General features: G+C 32.5%; 1 protein-coding gene, 1 long non-coding RNA gene and 1 pseudogene across 2 annotated transcripts in view; all 3 read right to left on the reverse strand.

Annotated features, from left to right (window-relative positions):
• Window positions 1–1,873: 1,873 nt before the first annotated feature.
• Window positions 1,874–2,756, reverse strand: LOC115980243 (annotated as a pseudogene).
• A 7,480-nt stretch (window positions 2,757–10,236) lies between these two features.
• Window positions 10,237–11,576, reverse strand: LOC115982451. The gene is made up of 3 exons (XR_004089622.1): window positions 11,471–11,576; window positions 11,185–11,350; window positions 10,237–10,354 (listed from the first exon to the last, which is right to left on the reverse strand). It is a non-coding gene; the product is annotated as an uncharacterized LOC115982451 (long non-coding RNA).
• Window positions 11,577–12,039: 463 nt separating this feature from the next.
• Window positions 12,040–20,970, reverse strand: part of LOC115980244 (TMV resistance protein N-like) — a 10,688-nt gene continuing 1,757 nt past the window's right edge. Inside the window, exons 2-5 of the mRNA XM_031102520.1 lie at window positions 14,829–15,918; window positions 14,434–14,712; window positions 12,861–14,321; window positions 12,040–12,789 (exon numbers count right to left, since the gene is read on the reverse strand). Of these exons, the coding sequence (XP_030958380.1) occupies window positions 12,040–12,789; window positions 12,861–14,321; window positions 14,434–14,712; window positions 14,829–15,918 (3,580 nt within the window). The remainder of the gene's footprint in view (window positions 12,790–12,860; window positions 14,322–14,433; window positions 14,713–14,828; window positions 15,919–20,970) is intronic.

A 20,970-nucleotide genomic window follows, 5' to 3' on the forward strand; every position in this document is an offset into this window, starting at 1 on the left:
GGAGTAAGAATGGGGTGCATATAGTTGCAGCCCAATAAGCGTACGTTGCATAAGGTAAAGATCAATATTGTAGTATTGTCCATTGATGAGCATGTGAGTTTGAAACGTGATTCCATGAATGATGTATAAAACGCCTATGGATGACATGCAGGGAAAGGAAAAAAATCCATAGACAAAGAGAAGCTTAATTTATTCATGACCCATAAAGAGGTCTTAAAACCTATAAAGAGGCAATGACTCACACCTGAGGGGGAGATTATCAGGTATACACAAATAATTAATATAACATATAAGGACTTAAAAGTTTAAGCTTATGAATTTGGGCCTCAATATGCTATGTTAATTTCTCTAGTCTTTTTTTTTTTCCTTCATATTAAAATTCCACTCACATGTGTGTATACCCAACGAAAAGTAGAAATTCCTAAGGAAACACTTAACCTAACCCTAATTTCTCTAATTCCAATCAAGCAATAGAATTTAAGCATAATTGACATTAAACACAGGTACGTAGTAGAGTTTAGTGCTCCTCAACATACACACAATTTTATTCTTTTTTTATAGTTCAATAATTATAATGGGGAAGGGGATTTAAATTCTAGATGTCTCCGTTAAAAACACTAATAGGATTGAATAAGAACAAATGGACCAAATAGGACTGAAGTGGACAAAATGGACAGAACGTGACCAAATTAGACCGAATAGGACCAAAGTGGACATACTGGAATGAAGTGGACTGAATAGGACTGAAGTGGATATAATGGACTGAACGCGACCAAATTAGACCAAATGGGACCAAAGTAGACTGATTAGAACCAAAGTAGACAAAATTGACTAAATAGGACCAAGGTGGACCGAATGGCCCGAATAGGACTGAAGTGGATAAAAGTGAACAAAATGGACCGAAAAGGACTAATGTGGACCGAATAGGACTAAATAGAACTAAAGTGGGCAGAATGGACCGAACAGGAGCAAGCGGACAGAATGGACTAAATAAGACCTAAGTGGACATAATAGAACCAATGTCAACCAAATAGCGCCAATGTGGATTAAATGGACCGAAGTGGAATGAATATGACCGAATGAGATGAATTAGACCGAATAGAACTTTAGCAGACAGAATAGACTACATAGGAAGATTTGTTAAAAACAAGCTTCCCTGGGTTACAATAAAATGGTATTATGCACCCCAGATGATGGAATTTCCCATTTTATGTGCCTTGATTTCTGTTCAAATCAATCTTCTATTGACTATATCCACTAAGGTCGCAATTAGATTTTCCTCAAACTGTCCCAATAAATAACTATTTGTAAACTCATATGTTTTTTTTTTAATAAGATTATAGACTAACATGTTAGTATCATAAGATGTGGTAAGTTTCTTAAAAATAGGCTGAATTACATAGCTTCGCCATTTATCTTATATTAATTCATGTGTTACTTCATTGAAAATAGGATGAAATGTTATGCATAGATTTTAATTGATCCATGCTTCTTATTCACCTTGTCCCATACTGATATCTAGCAGAACATTTCTAAAAGTTAACTTCAGGAATCTGTACACATGTAGGCAGAATTAGAATTGAGAACATTGGTAACCAAATCCAATTAATATCCAATTGGGGCTTACAAGCTCCCAAGCTCATTTCAGTACCAACTAGTAATTCATTGATCACCTTTGAAAACTAAACATTAGAAAATTTTGTCATAGTGCTAGGAGAGGTGTTTATTACACATGACCCTCATCTACACTGTTTTGCACACACGCCTCCGGAAACAATTGAAGTTGTGACTTGAAGTCATGACTTGAAGTCATGATTTCAGACAAAGCTGTGTGGATTAACAGCGTATGTGCAACAACATTTATCCAATACGATTACTTGTTATTGTTAGGCAGCATAATGGGGCCAAGACCTTCCTCAAGTGAGTTTGCAGGCATTGCATATTTACGTGCAATGACAACCGAGTTAATAACCTCATTGGTGGGATGAAACACAGAAAGAACTTCGAATCCACGAAGATCGCAAGGATCAAGCACTGGATAGAGAAAAGCACGAGCCCCATGTGCGCTTCTCAGCATCAAAAGAACTCCTGGAGCCATGTACTTAGCCAAATGAACAACAAATTTAACCTTGTCCTCCTTGTCCATGCCAGCTAGAGCTGCCAAGAAAACAACTTCATAATCTTTTAGAGCATTGGTTACATTCATTACATTATTCGTATGGAAGAACATTCTTTTGGATAAGTCTGAATCAGATGAAAATAAGCCAATAGCCTGTGAATTGGCTAAAGGGTCAATATCATAGTTATGAAAGGCGGTGTTGGTAAGGTGATTGGAGGCCAAGACAATTGAGGTAAGAGGAAGGGGACCTGAGCCCACAAAGGCAATTTTGCTAGGGACATATGGGTGTAGTGTTGGCTAAGTATATTGAATTCAAGGAGGCTAAGTTTGAGATAATTAGAATAGTAAGGAAAAATATTGAGATGGTCAAGTGGGTGATATGAGCCTAAAATGGTAGAGTAGTGACTCTCCAAAAGTCCCTCAGCCTCACCACAAAGCCTAATGAGCTTTGACTTTCTTCCACCTTTTTGCACAGCTTGGTTACATCAATAGGATTTGGTGGCATGCATGTGAGCACAAGTTTTGTGAAGATAGTGTTGACATCTTTGGAAGGCTTGAGGCTTTCAAGGCTTGAGATTTGCTCATACAACTCGCAGACCTTTTAAACCAAAGTTTCATCCTGGCAATCCATGTCAACACTATGAGGTAATTAGCAGACTCTCCAAGGGAGGGTATTGAATTGAATGATAGAAAATTCAAGAGCTCCAGTCCTCCAAGGGGTTCATTTTATGGGCACTTGTTGGGCCCACATGGCACAGAAGGTTGGCCTTGTCCTTACATATTTTTAATAGAATATTTTGATTATTTTCTTTCTTTCATTTAAAAGAAAAAAATTCCATGGAGCAGTTATGTGCATGTGTCAAGATAGAAACTCATTTGGTGCATTTGACATGCCAAGTTAACCTACTAGTTGATGTTCTGTGTGATGTGCAATGTGTTTTAAAATATTTTGTAAGAAATAATATCATATCTCATGTATAATACTTTTTATGTGTTATAATATTTGGGGAGACAACTTCAATTATATTACATGTTATTAGAAAGAAAGAATAGCTATGAGCCAATTGTTTAAATAAATTTACAAATATTTAATTATTTTCACTAATTTAAGTTTAATTACTGTAGGGACACGATTCGTGGCGGACCGTAACAACGTCGGGTTCGCACGTAAAACGGCCCTAACAATATCATTTGTAGAGCGTGGGTTTGAAAGGCTAGGCCTTGATCGATAGGCGGTGGGTTTTTCAGGGGATTCCTACAAGGTTAAATGATCGTCACCTCTAGAGTACTTCTCATGGAGGTGGGCTGGGAGGCTCTCGTTTCTTGGCCATTTTTCCCACCCTCCCCCTCTTTAGGTTGCTTATTTTTCCTTTTATATTTGCCTGCGTTCATTGTCCTTCGTCCACGTATTGGATCAACCTTTCCTAGATTGATACTTGTCCCATCAGCCCATATTCAAAGTCGTTGGGGGTGGTTGTAAAAGCCAAAGAATGCGGCTTTGTCAGGTTCAGAACATTAAATGATAATAACAGCAGCTTTCCCCGGATATTTTAGATCTTTTTTCCGAGTTTCAGTTTTATACCATTTTTACCCTTCTTGATGAGGGGGAACTTTGGGTCTGCCGAGGACTGAACTACCCTCGGCGGTACCCAAAGGCTATTTTGTTGAACTTGGGCCATAATCCTCCTCGGCTTGGCCCATAAATCATTTACGCCCTACAATTACAATTATCTTTTTTTTTTTGAGAAGTTCTTTTTTATTCTTGATTATAAGTATTCCAAATAATTTTTGTTGCAATATAAATTTTATAAAAAGAAACCATATAAATTATTTTTATATAAATAATTAATGCCCAATTATGAATAATTAATACATGAAAAAAAAAATTAATTACTCCATTAATATATGAAAATTAATTAATACATTGACATAAATGCCAAATATTTGATGAGGTGGAAGGTTAAATAAATAGAAGTTTCATGAAGGGAAATTCAAATATTTATTTATGAGGTAGTTGAAGTCTATCAATTATATTCATTGTCACATCAATTTGTAAATTTTATATAATAAAACTTGTAATACTCTTTGTGTAATGCTAGAGATACAAACTTTTTTACAAAAAAATTTACAAAGTGCTGACATTGTGAGTAGTTATTGGTAAATAAAAAAAATGATATTAATGGTGGGCCTAGATGAAAACCAATAAGAAATTAGTCACATTAACAATTTGTAAAAATGTTATAAAATAATTTGTGACTGTAGCATTACTCATACTGTTTAACATTTTTCATGGAAGTCTCATTCCTTCTCAAGAAATTGGCACTTGGAAAAACCTTAGAAATAATAAATATATGAAAATAAATCAATTTACTCTATTTATACTCTATTTAATTACATAGTACAAACTGTTCAAGTATTTCAATTTATTTAAACATAAAATTATGTTATATTTTTATTACAAGTACTATTAAATTTTCTTTTGACTTTTGATGGTTTTTGTTTTAATTGTTGTCAAAGGTGTAATTATAGAATAGAGTATAATAAATACGTACTCACTCTCACATAATTGTGGGTCTAAATTCATCATAAGACTTGCGAATGGGGTGTACACATTTTAGTATACTCCAAGAGTATTCTATAATATTTCCTTTTGAAGCAACTTTTTTTTTTTTTTGAGAAACCTTTTGAAGCAACTAAACATAAGGTTAAATGTCTTCTTATTCCAAATAAATGATTTCTTATTCAAATTATATATTAGAGAAATGTTAACCAATGCCCTAAAGGTTTAGAAGCTATTTTTAGAAAAATTTTATTGGGAGAGTGATAAAATAATAAATGTCGTTGACAGTTTTTTATATTTTATATCAAAGTAGTGTCAAAACTTTCTTATTATGATTTATTAACAATTTCTCTAAGGGCATCCATTAACATGACCCTAAAAACAAACATATAAATTCGACCAAAATGGCCATATTCCACTGTTTAGGAAAATATGTATGGATCTACCACTATTTGCTAACAATTTCTCTAAGGGCATCCGTTAACATGACCCTAAAAACAAACATATAAATTCGGCCAAAATGGCCATATTCTACTATTTAGGAAAATATGTATGGATCTACCACTATTTGCTTAATATTTAGCAATCTACCACCTTTTTGAAGCTCGATTTTGTGGAAATCAAGTTTTCCATGGTACTTGAGTTCATGGAACTCGAGTACCATGAAAAAATTTTGAAATTTTTTGATGTAACTCGAGTTCATGCATGAACTCCAGTTACTTCAAAAAATTTCAAAAATAGGACATCAAAAAAAAAAAAAAAATTCAAAAATGGTGGTAAATTGCAAAATATTTTCAAAAATAGTGGTATTTGTCATTTTAGTCTATAAATTCTTTATTTGAGTAATTAATGCACCATTTAGGGATAATTAATACATAGAAATACATCCATTTTCAATAAAATACATGGAAATTAATACAAGAATAGTATATTCTCTTCCTTCTTGGAAGTTGGGACAACAGACCTTAGGCCACTATGACTAAGATTCTTGCTTTTATATCCGCTAGCTGATGCCCTAGCGTGATATGAACGGAATTTTGAAATATTTTGTACAAAATTATCTTATGACCTATGTATGTTACTTATTATGTGTTATGATGATATAATAAGGAATCAACTTCCTTTATATTACATTTTACTAGATTTTCTTTAAAAGAAAGATATTTTGTTAGAAAGAGAGGAAATGCAAATTGTCAAAATTAATATAATTAAGAATAAAAAGCTGTTACTTTAAAAAAGAAATTTTGGTGAAGAAAAAATTGTTAGAGGGGTGCAACTAGTGTAGCTTTTCAACATGCTACTAGTGGGGCTATTTGACCGATGCCTTGAGGCATGTTAGCTCAAGCCCTTACCATTAGGCCAAATTAGTAATCTATTACTTAATTGAGCGAATTGAAAAATATTTAATTATTTTTAATAGCTTAAGTGGATAATTTTTTTTTTTTTTATATTCTTAAATGCATGTTATTAATTATAAAATTTGCTTTTATCTTTTGTTGGACATTGTTTCAATTATTGTAAAAGCTTAAAGCAACTACATTTGATCAAGAAATTTTATATTCCAAGTTATTTGTTTCTTTTTTATTTAATTATATATATATGATGTGTTTTTTACATAGAACATTAATAAAGGTATACATTTTTTTTTTTTTGGTGGAGAATCAATATAGCTACAACTTAAAAAAAAAAAAAGCTACAACTTATTCAACCAAAATAAATGAATACAACTACGATTGAGTATATTTGATATGCGAAGTTAGTATATATGTATTTTTTTTTAAGAAATAAACTAACTGTTAAACACACACACTTAATTACACTCACTCACAAGACCCAAATACATTACTTAACCCAAAGTACCACTATAACAAAAGGGCCTAAGTTAGTATATATGTACGTTCGTTATACATAAACCAATAATAAAAATGCAATTGTCTCTGTCTCAAATCATATAAAACCTTCGTCTTCTCTATCAAGAAAAAAAAAACATCTACATTCTTATTTTGCCCAATTTTCAAACCCGTCAATTATAATACTATTAATTTCAACAAAAGTCAAATGTGCTAGCTAAAAGTAAGTTTATGCAAGTAGCAAGTGATTGACATACAATATCTAAAACACAATTAAAATCAATTATGCAATCATTTAAATGCTTCTTTCCTTTCAATCCATACATCTTTTAATTTTAGCTACTGTAATTAGGATTTTAGTTTAATACGGTTTATTAATTAACTTGAACTGTTCTCTATGATATGAGACTGTTCCATTAATCTTTATAATATAGACTCTTTTTTTTTTTTTTTTATTTTTTTTTTTTTATGAGAGTTTTGAAAATTTCATTAAGAAAAATAAGCCAACTAAGAAATTTTTTTGATAAGAATTTTTTAGTTTATCATTTTAGTTTTTTTTTTTTTTTTTTTTTTTTTGCAAACTATATAATAGAAGCTTATATTTATAATTTCTTTATACTAATAACAATTTGAAAAATAAATTTACATCTTCGGAATGAAAAATAACGTTAAACTAATGTTTCAAAATAAGAACTAACTTAAACCTATTTAATATGGTTACTAGTTTCAATATATATAATAATTTAATTATTTTATGCACTTCATGGTTAAAATTATATTTTTCATATCTAACTGTGTAGAAAGTATCACATAATTTGAAATTTTATATAATGATACACTAAATACATTGTAATATTTAATTTAAACTATGAAATATATTCTAGAGATTTATTACAATTCAAAATCGGTAAAATATAAAGTGGAATGGAGGCTAGGATTGTATCATAGAGGCCAGAATTTTATAATTCTCATCATCTCTGAGGCTACATTCAACAATCATACAATAATTAAGTCTCCTTTGACAAGGAAATCAACCATATTTTCATGAGCATTTTTAATCATTAGTATCACTCAGTTCACACTAGTTGGCCAAATAAAAACATAAACCCAGCTTGTCTTATCCTATTATCAGAGATTCAGAGACATGAAATTGGGTCCACTACCACAAGTAATAATTTTCTCATTGCAAGTTCAACTCGACTGATTTGTTATTGGATTATACTTTCGGATATATATGTGGATAAACTTAGCAAAAGGATGAAAAAGACTAATTTCCTTGATTTCAGTAGTTTGTCTATTTATTAACTATTCATATATTGAAATATAATGATGGAAAAAAATGTATATATATATATATATATATATACACATTTAAGATTTAGCCAATTTTAAGAGGTTGGTGTGAAATCATAGGCTACCCAAAAATTTTGAGATTTTTTTTAGGGAACAATTTTTTTTTTTTTTTGAGATTAAAACTTAATTATTGTTGTTGTTTTTGTTAACTATACATTCGTTAAAAATTGCAATTCTTTAATTTGTGTCATTATAATAAGCCATTTTGCTTTTCTTTTTAACTTTTTAGTGATTACACATAACTAATTTTAACCTTGTAAATCCTAACTAAATCAAAATTGTTGGATAGATAACACTTTAGAGAGGGGTCAATTGAGAGCTAAATATATTACAATGGTTCAAATGTTATATATTATGGCCTCAAATGACCTCTCTCCAATGTGTTATCTTCTCAACAAGTAATATTAAAGATAACAGAGGTGAGTAACGACCGGCCTAGATTATCATGACCTCTTTCATAGTTGGAGTAGGAGCATGTCTTTTTCACAGTTGGAGTAAGAATGGGGGTGCATATAGTTGCAGCCCAATAAGCATACATTGCATAAGGTAAAGATCAACATTGTAGTATTGCCTATCGATGAGCATGTGAATTTGAAACGTGATTCCATGAATGATGTATAAAACGTCCACAGATGACATGTAGGGGAAGGAAAAATCCATAGACAAAGAGAAGCTTAATTTATTCATGACCCATAAAGAGGTCTTAAAACCTATAAAGAGGCAATGACTCACACCTGAGGGGGTGATTATTAGATATATACCAATAATTAATATAACATATAAGGACTTAACCCAAAAGTTTAAGCTTATGAATTTGGGCCTCAATATGCTATGTTAATTTCTCAAGTCATATATATATATATATATATATATATATATATTTTCCTTCATTAAAATTCCACTCACATGTGTGTATACCCAATGAAAAGTAGAAATTCCTAAGGAAGCACTTAACCTAACCCTAATTTCTCTAATTCCAATCAAGCAATAGAATTTAAGCAAAATTGACATTAAACATAGGTGCAGTAGATTTTAGTGCTTCTCAACATACATAGAATTTTATTCTTTTTTTGATAGTTCAATAATTATAATGAGGAAGGGGATTTAAATTCTAAATGTTTCCGTTAAAAACATTAATAGGACGGAATAAGAACAAATGGACCAAATAGGACTGAAGTGGACAAAATGGACAGAACGTGACCAAATTGGACCGAATAGGACTAAAGTGGACCGAATAGGACTGAAGTGGATAGAATGTATTGAACGAGACCAAATTAGACCGAATTGTACCAAAGTGGACGGAATAGAACCAAAGTATACAAAATGGACTGAATAGGACCAATATGGACCGAATGGCCCGAATAGAACTGAAGTGGATAAAAGTGAACAATATGGACTGAAAAGGACCAATGTGGACCGAATAGGACCAAATAAAACCAAAGTACACAGAATGGACCGAATAGGAGCAAAGTGGACAGAATGGACTACATAAGACCTAAGTAAGACCAATGTGGACCGAATAAGGCCAATGTGGACTGAATAGACCGAAGTAGACTGAATAATACCAAATAAACCGAATTAGACCGAATAGAACTTTAGTGGACAGAATGGACTAAATAGGACCAAAGAGGACAGAATGGACCAAATAAAACTTTTGAAGATTTGTTAAAACAAGCTTCCTTGTGTTACAATAAAATGGTATTATGCACCCCAGATGATGGAATTTCCCATTTTACGTGCCTTGATTTCTGTTCAAATTAATCTTCTTCTGACTATATCAATCATGTAATGTAATGTGATGTGTTCTTTCTATTGAAATTAATCTTCTACTGAGTATATCAATCATGTAATTTATTCCAATGTTGTCTTTAATGTTTACCAAGAAAAAGGGAAAAAAATTGTCATTGATTAATCACTAGAAGTGGCTAAATAATTAACATGGTAACTTGATTGAAAAAAGTAATAAAGGTTGACAGAATTCAGTTTATGCAATTACAAGCATTACAAGCAGGTTTAAGCTTAACTAGAATCACTAAATACAACAGACTTTAGTGAGCTATAGTTTCTGTTAAAAGAGAAAGCTATTTTGCAAGAAAACTATCCCAATTTTCTTATTAATCAAAAACTCGAATTTTACACACACATACATACATACATACATACATTAAAACAGAGCATGTGATGGTTTGTATGGCTCCATCAGCTTGTAATCTCCACCAGACAGATGCAACCAGTAAAAGTCCCTAGATAAAATGCCATGGTCTGAAGTAGACGGGCTTTGGATTTTTAGACTTCGGCTGATACTTAATCTCAACAATAGGCACTATGTTTTTTTTTTTTTTTTTTTTTTTTTTTTTTTTCTGGAGCAGAGAGTTTTTAGAAAACTTTGCAGTACGAACAGGCACCTCATAGATCCCAGACTGAAGCTTCAATAGCTATGTTGGATTGTTCTTCTGATGTAGTATTGACAAACTGCTTATGAAAGGATCAGAAAACAATTGCACAATTACATATCATCTCTAGGTTGGGTAACTTTTAATAGCATAAAGTACGAGGAATGTCTTCCAGTTTTTGATGCGTTAGTTTCATATGTCCTCTTCTGAAACATTAATTTGGTTTAAGAAACACAAAAGAAAATCAACTGAGTATAATTGCCAGATTTTTATTATTATTATTAACCTTTTTATTTATTCTTGTTAAATATATAATCTGTCCGAACAAAATTCAGTTTCATTTATTGAACTCGAGCGATTTGTCCAGTTCAATATGTGTTCTATGAAAATACCCCATTAAATAAATAAATATTTATTTTGTTAATGTTTCTCAAGTAAATCATATATTCTATATATTTCTCATAAAATGTGCAACATGCATTTAACTATTGTAAATTATAAAGATCCAAATTAGTGTGAGGTAGATAAAATGTTTTCTAACTGTACTGATCTATATATATATATATATATATATATAGACGCAATACTGGCATAAATTATGAACTTCTAATAATTAATATTGGGAAAAGATGAGCATGGTAATTACTTCAACCAAACGATGTACCTCACCCTAATAATAAACTTCGTATGGAGATTTTTCTACTTTCTAGTATTAGGCTAGTTAATTATTGTGGAAAAGCCTGCTAAGTGGTATTATACGTTCTCTTTTATCAGGAGAATCAAGTTTCTAATCCCCTCTCTCGGTGCTTTTTTATTCTTTTTTTTGGAAGTATTATTGTTGTAACTATAATTTTTTTTCCTTAAAACGAAAAATATTATGGAAAGATCAAATGAATATATACAACTCACCATGAGGATTCATAATCTATCTTGATCCCTAGGATTTGGCTAAGTGGTTCTTAAGGCCTCGTGATATTCGTGGAATTGTGAGTTCGAAACTTCTTGTCAACATCTTGTGGACCAACTCATATGAGATTCCTCAATGTAATAACTTGATGCATGTGAGCCAAGAGAACTGCAAAAAAATAATCAATCTCGAAACTTTGGGATTAAGGAATTGTTGTTATTTCAGAAACAAAGATACAGGAATGGAAATCAAAATCAAAGTACGTGAAAGCAATTATCTCAAACTTACCAGCGTAAAGGGAGCTTTCTAAGGTAGTTCATGCAATTGGATTTGGATGTGTGGCGGTAAGGTTGGAACAATTACCATTGGATATAGAGGGATTTAATTTCATCGTGTCCTAGCAATGCGACAGTTATTCCTTACCCAGAGTCCAATAACTTGCATCATATTCAGTATGGCCCCAGTCACATATCAAAAATGAAAAGAAATTCAAGTATACCAGCCTGATGTGTAAGATGGAGAAAGATGCAGCAGCTTATGGTTTAGCAACTACCAACAAAAAAAGAAAAGAAAAGAAAGAGATGGAGAAAGATGGTGACTTACAAATGTTTATTAGGCTTCCAAATTTATCAAAGCTCCCACTTTCGCTAGGATCCCTCATTGAAGCTACCTTCTTCACTAGGTCCAGCCTCATCATCACTGGGGCTACCTTCTCCACTAAGCCCAGCCCCATCATAGTTACCATCATGGCTTGGTTCAACTCTAGAGGTTCCATCATAGTTACCACTGAGTTTAGATGATAATCATTGGAAACGAAATCCATCTCGTTGGTTTGGATGAGATCTTCAATGTCTTGCTTAAACACAAAATGGGCCCCGCAGTTCGTAACCGTCAAGCCCCAACCAGCCCCATCCAGCCCCATCATCACTGGAGCTACCTTCTCCACTAGGTCCAGCTCCATCATAGTTACCATCATGGCTTGGTTCAACTCTAGAGGTTCCATCTGCCGGTACCACTGAGTTTAGATGATAATCATTGGAAACAAAATCCATCTCGTTGGTTTGGATGAGATCTTCAATGTCTTGCTTAAACACAAAATGGGCCCCGCAGTTCGTAACCGTCAAGCCCGTACCTTCTGTATGAAATTTAATCTGAAGATCATATTTATTCTCCTCAATTTCGTGCAACCCATTTGAATTTGCACTGTATTCGATCTTATGGAAGAATTCTCTGCGCACATATATCAGCCAAAGGTGTCTTGATTCAACCGGACCAAAATTTTCGGGAAAGGGAAATGATATGCAGTCACTGTCGGTGCAGACCATGAATCTGTCAGATCCACTTTTTGGATGCAACGCAATGGAGCAAAAAAGCATATGTCTCGTTCTATCATGAGATCCACTATCAAACAAACCACCTAGGCCAGAAGGAAGATGCTCAAAAGCAGCGCACATTCCAATTGCCAAACATTTCTCATCAAAATTGGGAGGCGCTTGCAGAGTCACTGAAGCCCCCGCACTTTGATGGCTAAACCATTTTGGTAATTTTCTTCCAGGAACAACGAGATCATAACTATTTGATCCTGAGAAGTCATTATAACAGAGTTCCTGAAACATAAAAAACACGATGTTTCACACACACAGACACACAGAGAGAGAGAGAGAGAGAGAGAGAGTACCTGAAAGTAACATGATAGCAATGTTAAAAACTTGTCACTGAAGCCTTGATTGTCAGCCAATTTGAAGCAATTGAGAAGATAGACATTCGGCTCAAAAATGCTTTCCTGTTTTAATTGATTAGGTAATGTTTCTAGTGAGGCACAACCATTTGCCCAAATACTTAGAGTAGATAATGGAAATTGTGGCAAACATCGAAGACTAGTGCAATTCTCAATATAAATATCTTTCAATTTGGATAGCCGAACAATGCTTTCTGGTAAACAAACAAAATTATTTTCGCTTAAATTTAATTTTTTTAAGAGGTGAAAGCTATCAATATCATTAGGTATTGCTCGAAGATTACAATCCCTTAATTCCAGTTCGACTAAAGAACGCAAACAAGATAGGGAGGGCAATTCCAAACGCACAGGATTTCGAATCTGCATAGACAATGTCCCTTCACATCCATGAGAACATAGTACGAGATTTTTTATGAGAAATATGGAGGAAGGTGGCTTTCTCACAGCAGTTCCAATAATTTCTAGCTTCTTTAGGTCTATGAGATTCCCAATGTTCTCTGGCAAATCTTCAAGTTTTGGGCAGCCAGATAGAGTGAGAGTCTTAATATTTTTCATAATACAAATGGCATTTGGAATACTCAGAAGTTCCTTGCAATCGATTAAATTCAATGAAGTAAGATTAGATAAATGCCTCAATGATGATGGTAGTTCTCTTATGGCAGTTTTATTCACATCTAGCTCCTTCAAGCCTGTGAGATTCCCCAAGTTCTTTGGCAATCTGTCAAGTATTGAGCAGCCAGAAAGAGAGAGCGCTTTTAGATTTGTCATACTACAAATGGTATCTGGGAGACTCAAAAGGTCCTTGCAATTACTTAGATTCAATGAAGTCAGACCAGTCAAATGCTCCACTGATGATGGTAGTTCTCTTATAGCAATTCCAATCACTCCCAGCTTCTTTAGGCATTTGAGATTTCCTAGATTTGTTGGCAATTTGTTAAGTCTGTAGCAACCTGATAGAGTGAGCGTTTTTAAAGATGTCAAACAACAAATGGTATCAGGAAGACTTAAAAGGGATTTGCAATCTTTCAGATTCAATAGAGTAAGGTCAGTTAAAAGCTTTATTGATATCGGTAGTCCTTCTATAGTCCCAGCCAAAACAAGGCGTGGTAAGTGTGACATATTTCCCACAATCTCTGGAAAATTCTTCAACTTCAAACAACCATAAAGATTAATAACAAGAGATTTTGAGCTGATCTTGCATGGAAGACTTTCAAGACATACACAGCCATTAAGATTCAATGAAATAAGTTTTCTAAGATATCCAAGTGATGTGTGAATCTTAGACAAACTTGTACAACTTTTAAGAATTAGCTTCTGAAGATTTGGGGCTTCAGTGACGTCGGGGATCATGATCAAATCCTTGGAGTAACTGAGATCGATGTGTTTTAACATCTTTGAACTCTGTTTTATATATATATAAAGTAAATAAAGAATATTAGATCATTTTGAACATAATATTTATTTTAAGAAAAAAAAGAAAAGAAGCACATTGTTGCATTAGTGAAAATCTTACCTTAATTCCATTCCATAGTTGCTTTAAACTACTGGCACGCATGATGAGTTCAATTAGTTTATTTGGATGGAAACTTTCTGGCAAGGATTCCAAAGGATATTTTTCCCAGTTCATGAAACATAATTCATTAGAAAGATAATCTAGACCTTGGGGAAGGTGGACATGATTGATTTGAAGCAATGTTAAGTTTATCATCTTTGAGAAGACTTCAGCCTTCAGTTGTTCCTTTTCTCCTAAAAAAGATGAGCTAAGAAATATGCCTTTAACTTTTTGTGCTCCCTAGTAACAAAAGAGAGAGATAGAGAGAATAAGCATATTGTTAGATAAGAAACACTTAGCTGTATTGCCCAAATATATAAGATAAGAAAACTTAAAAATTGGTATAGTGAACTTACTATATTATGTTTCAGTACATGAAAGATATCATTACTAAGCCACAACCTACTTTGTTGATCGAGCTCATAAAGGGATTCACGGCGAACAATTTCCCTACCAAAATCTTGTAGTGTATCATGCATCCACAATGTTCTAAAACGTGAGATGTTTATGAGAGATTTTTCCTTAAGACTATCTATTTCTATGCTTATTTGTAGTATACTTGCTACCCAACCTTTGTTCTCCCCTTTGAAGAAACAAGCAATATCTAAAAACAGGTTTTTCTCTTTGGAATCTAAGCCATTATAAGTGATTGCAAAAGCATTCATCAATTTTTTTGGAGGATATTCTTTCAACTTAGCTAGGATATGTTTCCAAACAACCAGTTCTCTTTTCATCAAGCTAGCTCCCAAAACTTTGAGAGCTAAAGGAAGTCCACCAGCATAATGAATAGCATTTGTCGATAGCTCCTTGAAATCTTCTGGAGGGTAGTCCTTCTTGAAGACTTCCCTACTAAAGAGTTTTAGAGCTTCAACATTATCCAGTTTATTAACCTCATATATTTCAGCTTCAGTCATATCATGTGTGACCAATAGACGTTGATCTCTGGTTGTTATAATGATTCTACTCCCCAGACCAAACCAGTCTCTCTTTCCTGCTAATGCTTCTAATTGTTCAGGTTGATCCACATCATCAAGAATGATAAGAACCTTTTTCTTATGTAATCTATCCTTTATCATATTCATTCCCCACCGAATGTCCTGTATTCGGATATCGCTTTCAATCAAGATATCATCAAGAAGTAGTTTTTGAAAAGAAATTAGACCATTTTTACAACTTTCTTCTCTAACATTGCCAATAAAGGTACTGGCATCAAAATGATAATGAATCCTTTGATGAAGGACTCGTGCTAGGGTTGTTTTACCCATTCCACCCATTCCCCAAATTCCTATAAAACGTACATCTTCCAACCCAATGCCTAAATATGAATTTTTTATTTCTGTCACACGAGAGTCCAGTCCAACACAATCCTCGTGAACATTTGAGTATATAGAATTCAACTGACCAAATATCTTCCTGACAATCTCTTCAATAACTGGTGACTCACTCCTACAAAGAGGAATATTGAACAAAAAATTTATTGAGTCAGAAAAAGAGGCAAAAGGCTCAAAAAAAAAAAACTTCATAAATTTCAATTATTACTATAGAAAAGGGAATTCTGTTCTCAAAAAAAAAAAAAAAAAAAAAAAAAAGGAATTCTAAATTTCAATATAGGAAGAAAGAAAGAAAGAAAGAAAGAAAAATAAAGATAAAACAAATAGACCAAACAAAATTTGCACTACATAGTTGGGCATCTGGACTTATCATTTGCCTGAATACTTTCTTTGATTACTAAATCTGTACTAGAGAAAACATAAGTTAGTGCCGTTGTGGAAGGCAGGAGAAAAAAAAGCCCCAATTAGGTGAAAGTGATATGCGTAGTGGTTACTTGCCCAAAAATAGAAAGAGAAAGAAAAAAGATCTTCATAGTGGCCTTTGTTTAGAATGATTGAAAAGAAACAATTGCCTTTTTGAATCTGAAATTAACAGCCTTCAATAAAGCTTCAGATAGCTAGCATTATTTCAGTTTTAATATGATTCATAATATTTTTGTGACTATTTCTAGTTCTTTTCTTTGTAGCATGTCATATTATATTAAGTATAGGCTTGTAGCTTCTCTATTTTTCTAATTCAGCTTTAGGAATTCTTTAAACTTTCGTTGCTTGAGGATTTTTCTCTACAAAAATTGAGTTTGTATGTGATGACGAAGATGATGCCAATAATTTATTTAAATAGAAAAGGAAAAATAGAGGAAAAGAAGAAAGCAAATTTTACTATAAAGATTATTGAGTTTCTAAGTGAGATTATTTATGCCAATCATTTATTTAAATGAAAAAATAAAAATAAAGGGAAAAAAAGGGGGCGAATTTTACTAAATTAGGGATAGTCCAAATTAAAGCATATATTTTCAAAAGTATCAAAATTTTTCTTTTTTTTTTTGAAAAGGTATCAAATTAAACTTTGAACTTTCATTAACAAATTTATTTATTTTTGAGTAACATGTTACAACTTATGAGAAGTCATACTTTTATGTTAGCTTTATTCAGTGAGAAAACTTTACATATAATGTATTGTTTGGTGATGTATTAGTTTCTGGGTTTTCATGTAAATTGGGGGATCTTTGTCCTCTGCAAAATGCACCAGCCACTGTTTTTCTACCATCACACACACAGCTATGAGGCATGGCAAAGGGCTTCAGATAAGTATTGACCATACCCTAGAAATCCTAAGTGTGCCAAGAGTGTGAAGCCAATCCTTTGTATGAAAAGAGAGTTTTTTCTCTAATTTCTTCATCTCCCTTTTCCATCTCTTTCACTCCATTGATAGAGATTCTGTAAACACATTCCTCATCCACAAACACAAACTTGTGAGTGAGTCAATAAAAAATGAAAATTGAGAAGCCACAACCTAAATCCAATCCTCATTGGTGGTCATTCCATTGGAGATTCAATGGAGGGTCTCCGGTAAGCTAGGAAGAGAAAGGGCCCGATGAAGTCGGTTGCTAGCTAGAGCTTGGAGGGTTCAAGTACATGTAGGAGAGTGGGCTTGGAGAGGGTTCATTGTATACCTTATGTACTGCAACTATTTTACCTAGTGGAGATTTCCAACGGGTGGTTGGGGGAGAGAGGTTTTTATGCTTGGGGCTTGGGTTTTCCTCTTCCATAACATTTGTGGTATTATGTATGGTTTGCTTGTCTTCCTCTCTCTACTTTATCTAGCGTTATATATCACCATGCTTGTGTAAAGTAGTTTGTGTGTTTGGAAGTTTTGCTAAGTCACTTACACTTTCACTTGTGATTAATTTAGTGTTAAAATCAACTTAGCCGTAAAATTTGGTATTAAAGGTTCTAAATACTTGCTAGGATTGTTTTAGCATACTTTCAACTTACAAACTAAATTTGGAGTTAAAATTTGTGTAGCTTTGTTCAAATGAGAGAGAGAGAGAGAGAGAGAGAGGCATGTTACGGTTGAATAAGAACCATCTCTTGTTGTTTTGTGGCTGTCTGAGCTCCCAATTTTACAGTTGGTATTGTTTAATGAATTTTGTAACAAGCGTTCGTTTGCAAATTAGTTGAAAATGTTTTTGTAATTAGTGTTAAAAGGTTAACGGGTGGTGGCTTTTATAAGTGGAGTCCATTCACTCGCAATTGAACAAAATAGTGTGGCCATTGTTAGTATCTATGTTTTAAAAACCGAACTATTTAAAGAATTAAAAAAATAAGAGACTCAACGTTTTTGAGGTCGAACTGTAATGATATCATAAATAATTTAATAATTAAATAAAAATACAAAAAAAGAAACAAATTTGTACAAATGAGCAATATTGATCTAAAGATATAGAGAAATTAAATCATTTTTAAATATATTTTCACATCTTTTATATAAGAAAAAATAGAAATAATAAATTATAAAAAAGACATTAAAGTTTCAATTAATATTTCAAAGTATATTAGTCATAATGACAATCGCTAAATATATTATTTATAATAAAAACTAACATAAAAACTTTATTATTTTATAGGTAGGTATCATAAACGATTTTAAAAGAACTAATACTTTAAAATGTTTTCTAAAAAAAAAAAACTTTAAAATGTATTTAGACCCAATAGTTTTCCATTCCTAACCAAAACCAAGCATGTGGCCCAGTGGTTGTCATATTGGACAACTAAAGGAGCCTTACGGATGGGGTTCCAGCCCTTCATGAGCTGGATCCCGGTTATATAACCCGGGCCGCTCAGGGTTTCCAAACGACACTTATTTTCCCAACCAACCCAAATATGACATGCTTATCTCTCTCTCTCTCTCTCTCTCCATGGACTCCATTGTTTAGTTTGGTATGGTTTCTATGCCAAAGAGAAAGTAAGTTTAACTCAATTAGAATCTGAACCTTAAAAGTCAGTTCATACAAGATCCAAGGATGGGCATGCTAGAAATTGTCTCAAATTCCTAATTTGATTTGGTTTGCATTTTTTTGGTGTGAAAAGAAAATCGATTCATTGTCTACCAACAACAGATTGAATTCCTTGTCTACTAAGAAAGGTATTCCATATATACCAATCAATAGATATTGTAGTCTTATAAATAGATAATACCACAAAAAGCTTTCTGACTTTGGCCCAAGCTAGGGGTCCTCTATCATGATCAAGGAAGTGTAGACTTTTAATTGACATGTTAGTGTGTCTTAAGTGTGTAAGGTACATTAAACTAGACCACTATGAGATTTATTGTTCTATTAACTACTGTCACCTGAACAATAAATTTCACGACTGTTATTGACATAAACTCACAATTCTTAGAGGATGGTGAAGTCTAATATAAAATGTTGGTTACTTTAATGTATACCAAAGTGAGATATTATATGGTCAAAACCTTAGTACATTAGGTAAACATGTATAGTATTTTAGAAACACATTCTTAAGATGAAATCCATATTCTTTTTCTAGAGACACAAAACATCCTCTAGAGATAGGTTTAATGGGAATTGATTATTCAAAGTGTTTGGTCTTACCAATTTAGTAATAGTTACTTAAATTTATATTTAATTTTTTTTTGATAGGTAATAAAAATTTTTATTAAAAGAGAAAAAGCTAAAGCAAATAAATACAAGATTCACAGTAGTGACAGGGCCGGCTCAATGAATTTGGGGGCCCTAGGCGAAATCTTTAAATGGAGCCTTTTATTATATTTAATTATAAATTCATATATTTTTTTCAATTAAAATTTATTTTTCTTGCTTTTTGAGAGGCAAAATTACTAATTAAATTTTTGCATTCAAGTTCCGCTAACATTTCCTTTTCAATTGGTAATATGGCTAATCCACTTAATCTTTCTTGTGACATAGTTGATCTTAAATAGAATTTTATTAATTTTAATTTTGAAAAACTTATTTATGCAGAAGCAACTGTAACAAGTATAGTTAGTAATATTCTGAAAGCAATACATGCATTTGGAAAAGATTCTAACCTCTTTATATAATTTAGTACATTAATTGGAGAGTTTTCATTTATTTGCAAAACTTCTTTTAAAACTTTTAGTTCTAAAAATAAATCTAAGCCATTAATATCGGAATAAGTTTCATATGTGAGAAAATATTCAAGATTAAGACAATTTTTTTTCAAACTATACAATTTTTTTGATGGGATATTATATAATATTATATAATATATTATTACTATTTAGGGGCCTCTTTATCAGTGGGGGCCTTAGGCCACTGCCTAAGTGGCCTATAGCTTCAGCCGGCCCTGGGTAGTGAACAAGAAGATATAGTGATTTAGTAAGTGACAATAACTTTTATGGTTTTGTAACTTTTGTTTGATCACTATGGGTGATTTCATAAAGGGTTCGAATGTTAAATAATAGAGTCTTAGGATAAATATTTTATTAATAAAAATCTAGAGTGCAATTATGTTTTTATAGTTGAATAAAATATAAATGGTAATTTTGAACTTGTTAAGAGTTGACAAGAGGCCTAAATCGCATTGAAGCTAGTATTTTTAGTTTCCTTTGGTCCCATCTCAGGCCATATGCTAAAACCCAAATGAGCTATCCCAACAGCTAATCCATTTATAAAGGATCAGTAAGTCAATAACCATTAGAAAAAATTGCTTCTGGAAACGTACGTGAAAAACAGAAGAGAACAATTTTCTATAATTCACCGGTAAGGTAACTGTATGTTTGGTTTCAAAGAGAAAGAAGAAAAGTTCTCTTATTCTAAGGTCAAACCCAACTACAAGCAGTTAAGCAATCTTTTGACAAAATTTTGGGGTTTTCTTTTTAAAATACATCATTATTTTTTCTTTAGTAGTTAGCTGAAGTTTCAATCTTCTCAAAAAAAGCTGAAGTTTCAATGTTATTCCTTATCCATCCACACCCACGTTTTAACTTAATTTTTTTTCTTTATTCTTTTTACATATAATCCCTCAAAATTCTCCCACATTCATCACTTTTTTTTTTTTTTTTTTTGGTGAACTTTAACTATACTTATCTGTTTCTTTTCCTTTTTACTTTACGACAATCTCACGGTTTTTTTGTTTTTTGTTCTTCTTTTTTTTTTTTTTTTTT

Source organism: Quercus lobata, chromosome 3 (genome assembly GCF_001633185.2).
Source record: "Quercus lobata isolate SW786 chromosome 3, ValleyOak3.0 Primary Assembly, whole genome shotgun sequence".
Taxonomy (NCBI): domain Eukaryota; kingdom Viridiplantae; phylum Streptophyta; class Magnoliopsida; order Fagales; family Fagaceae; genus Quercus; species Quercus lobata.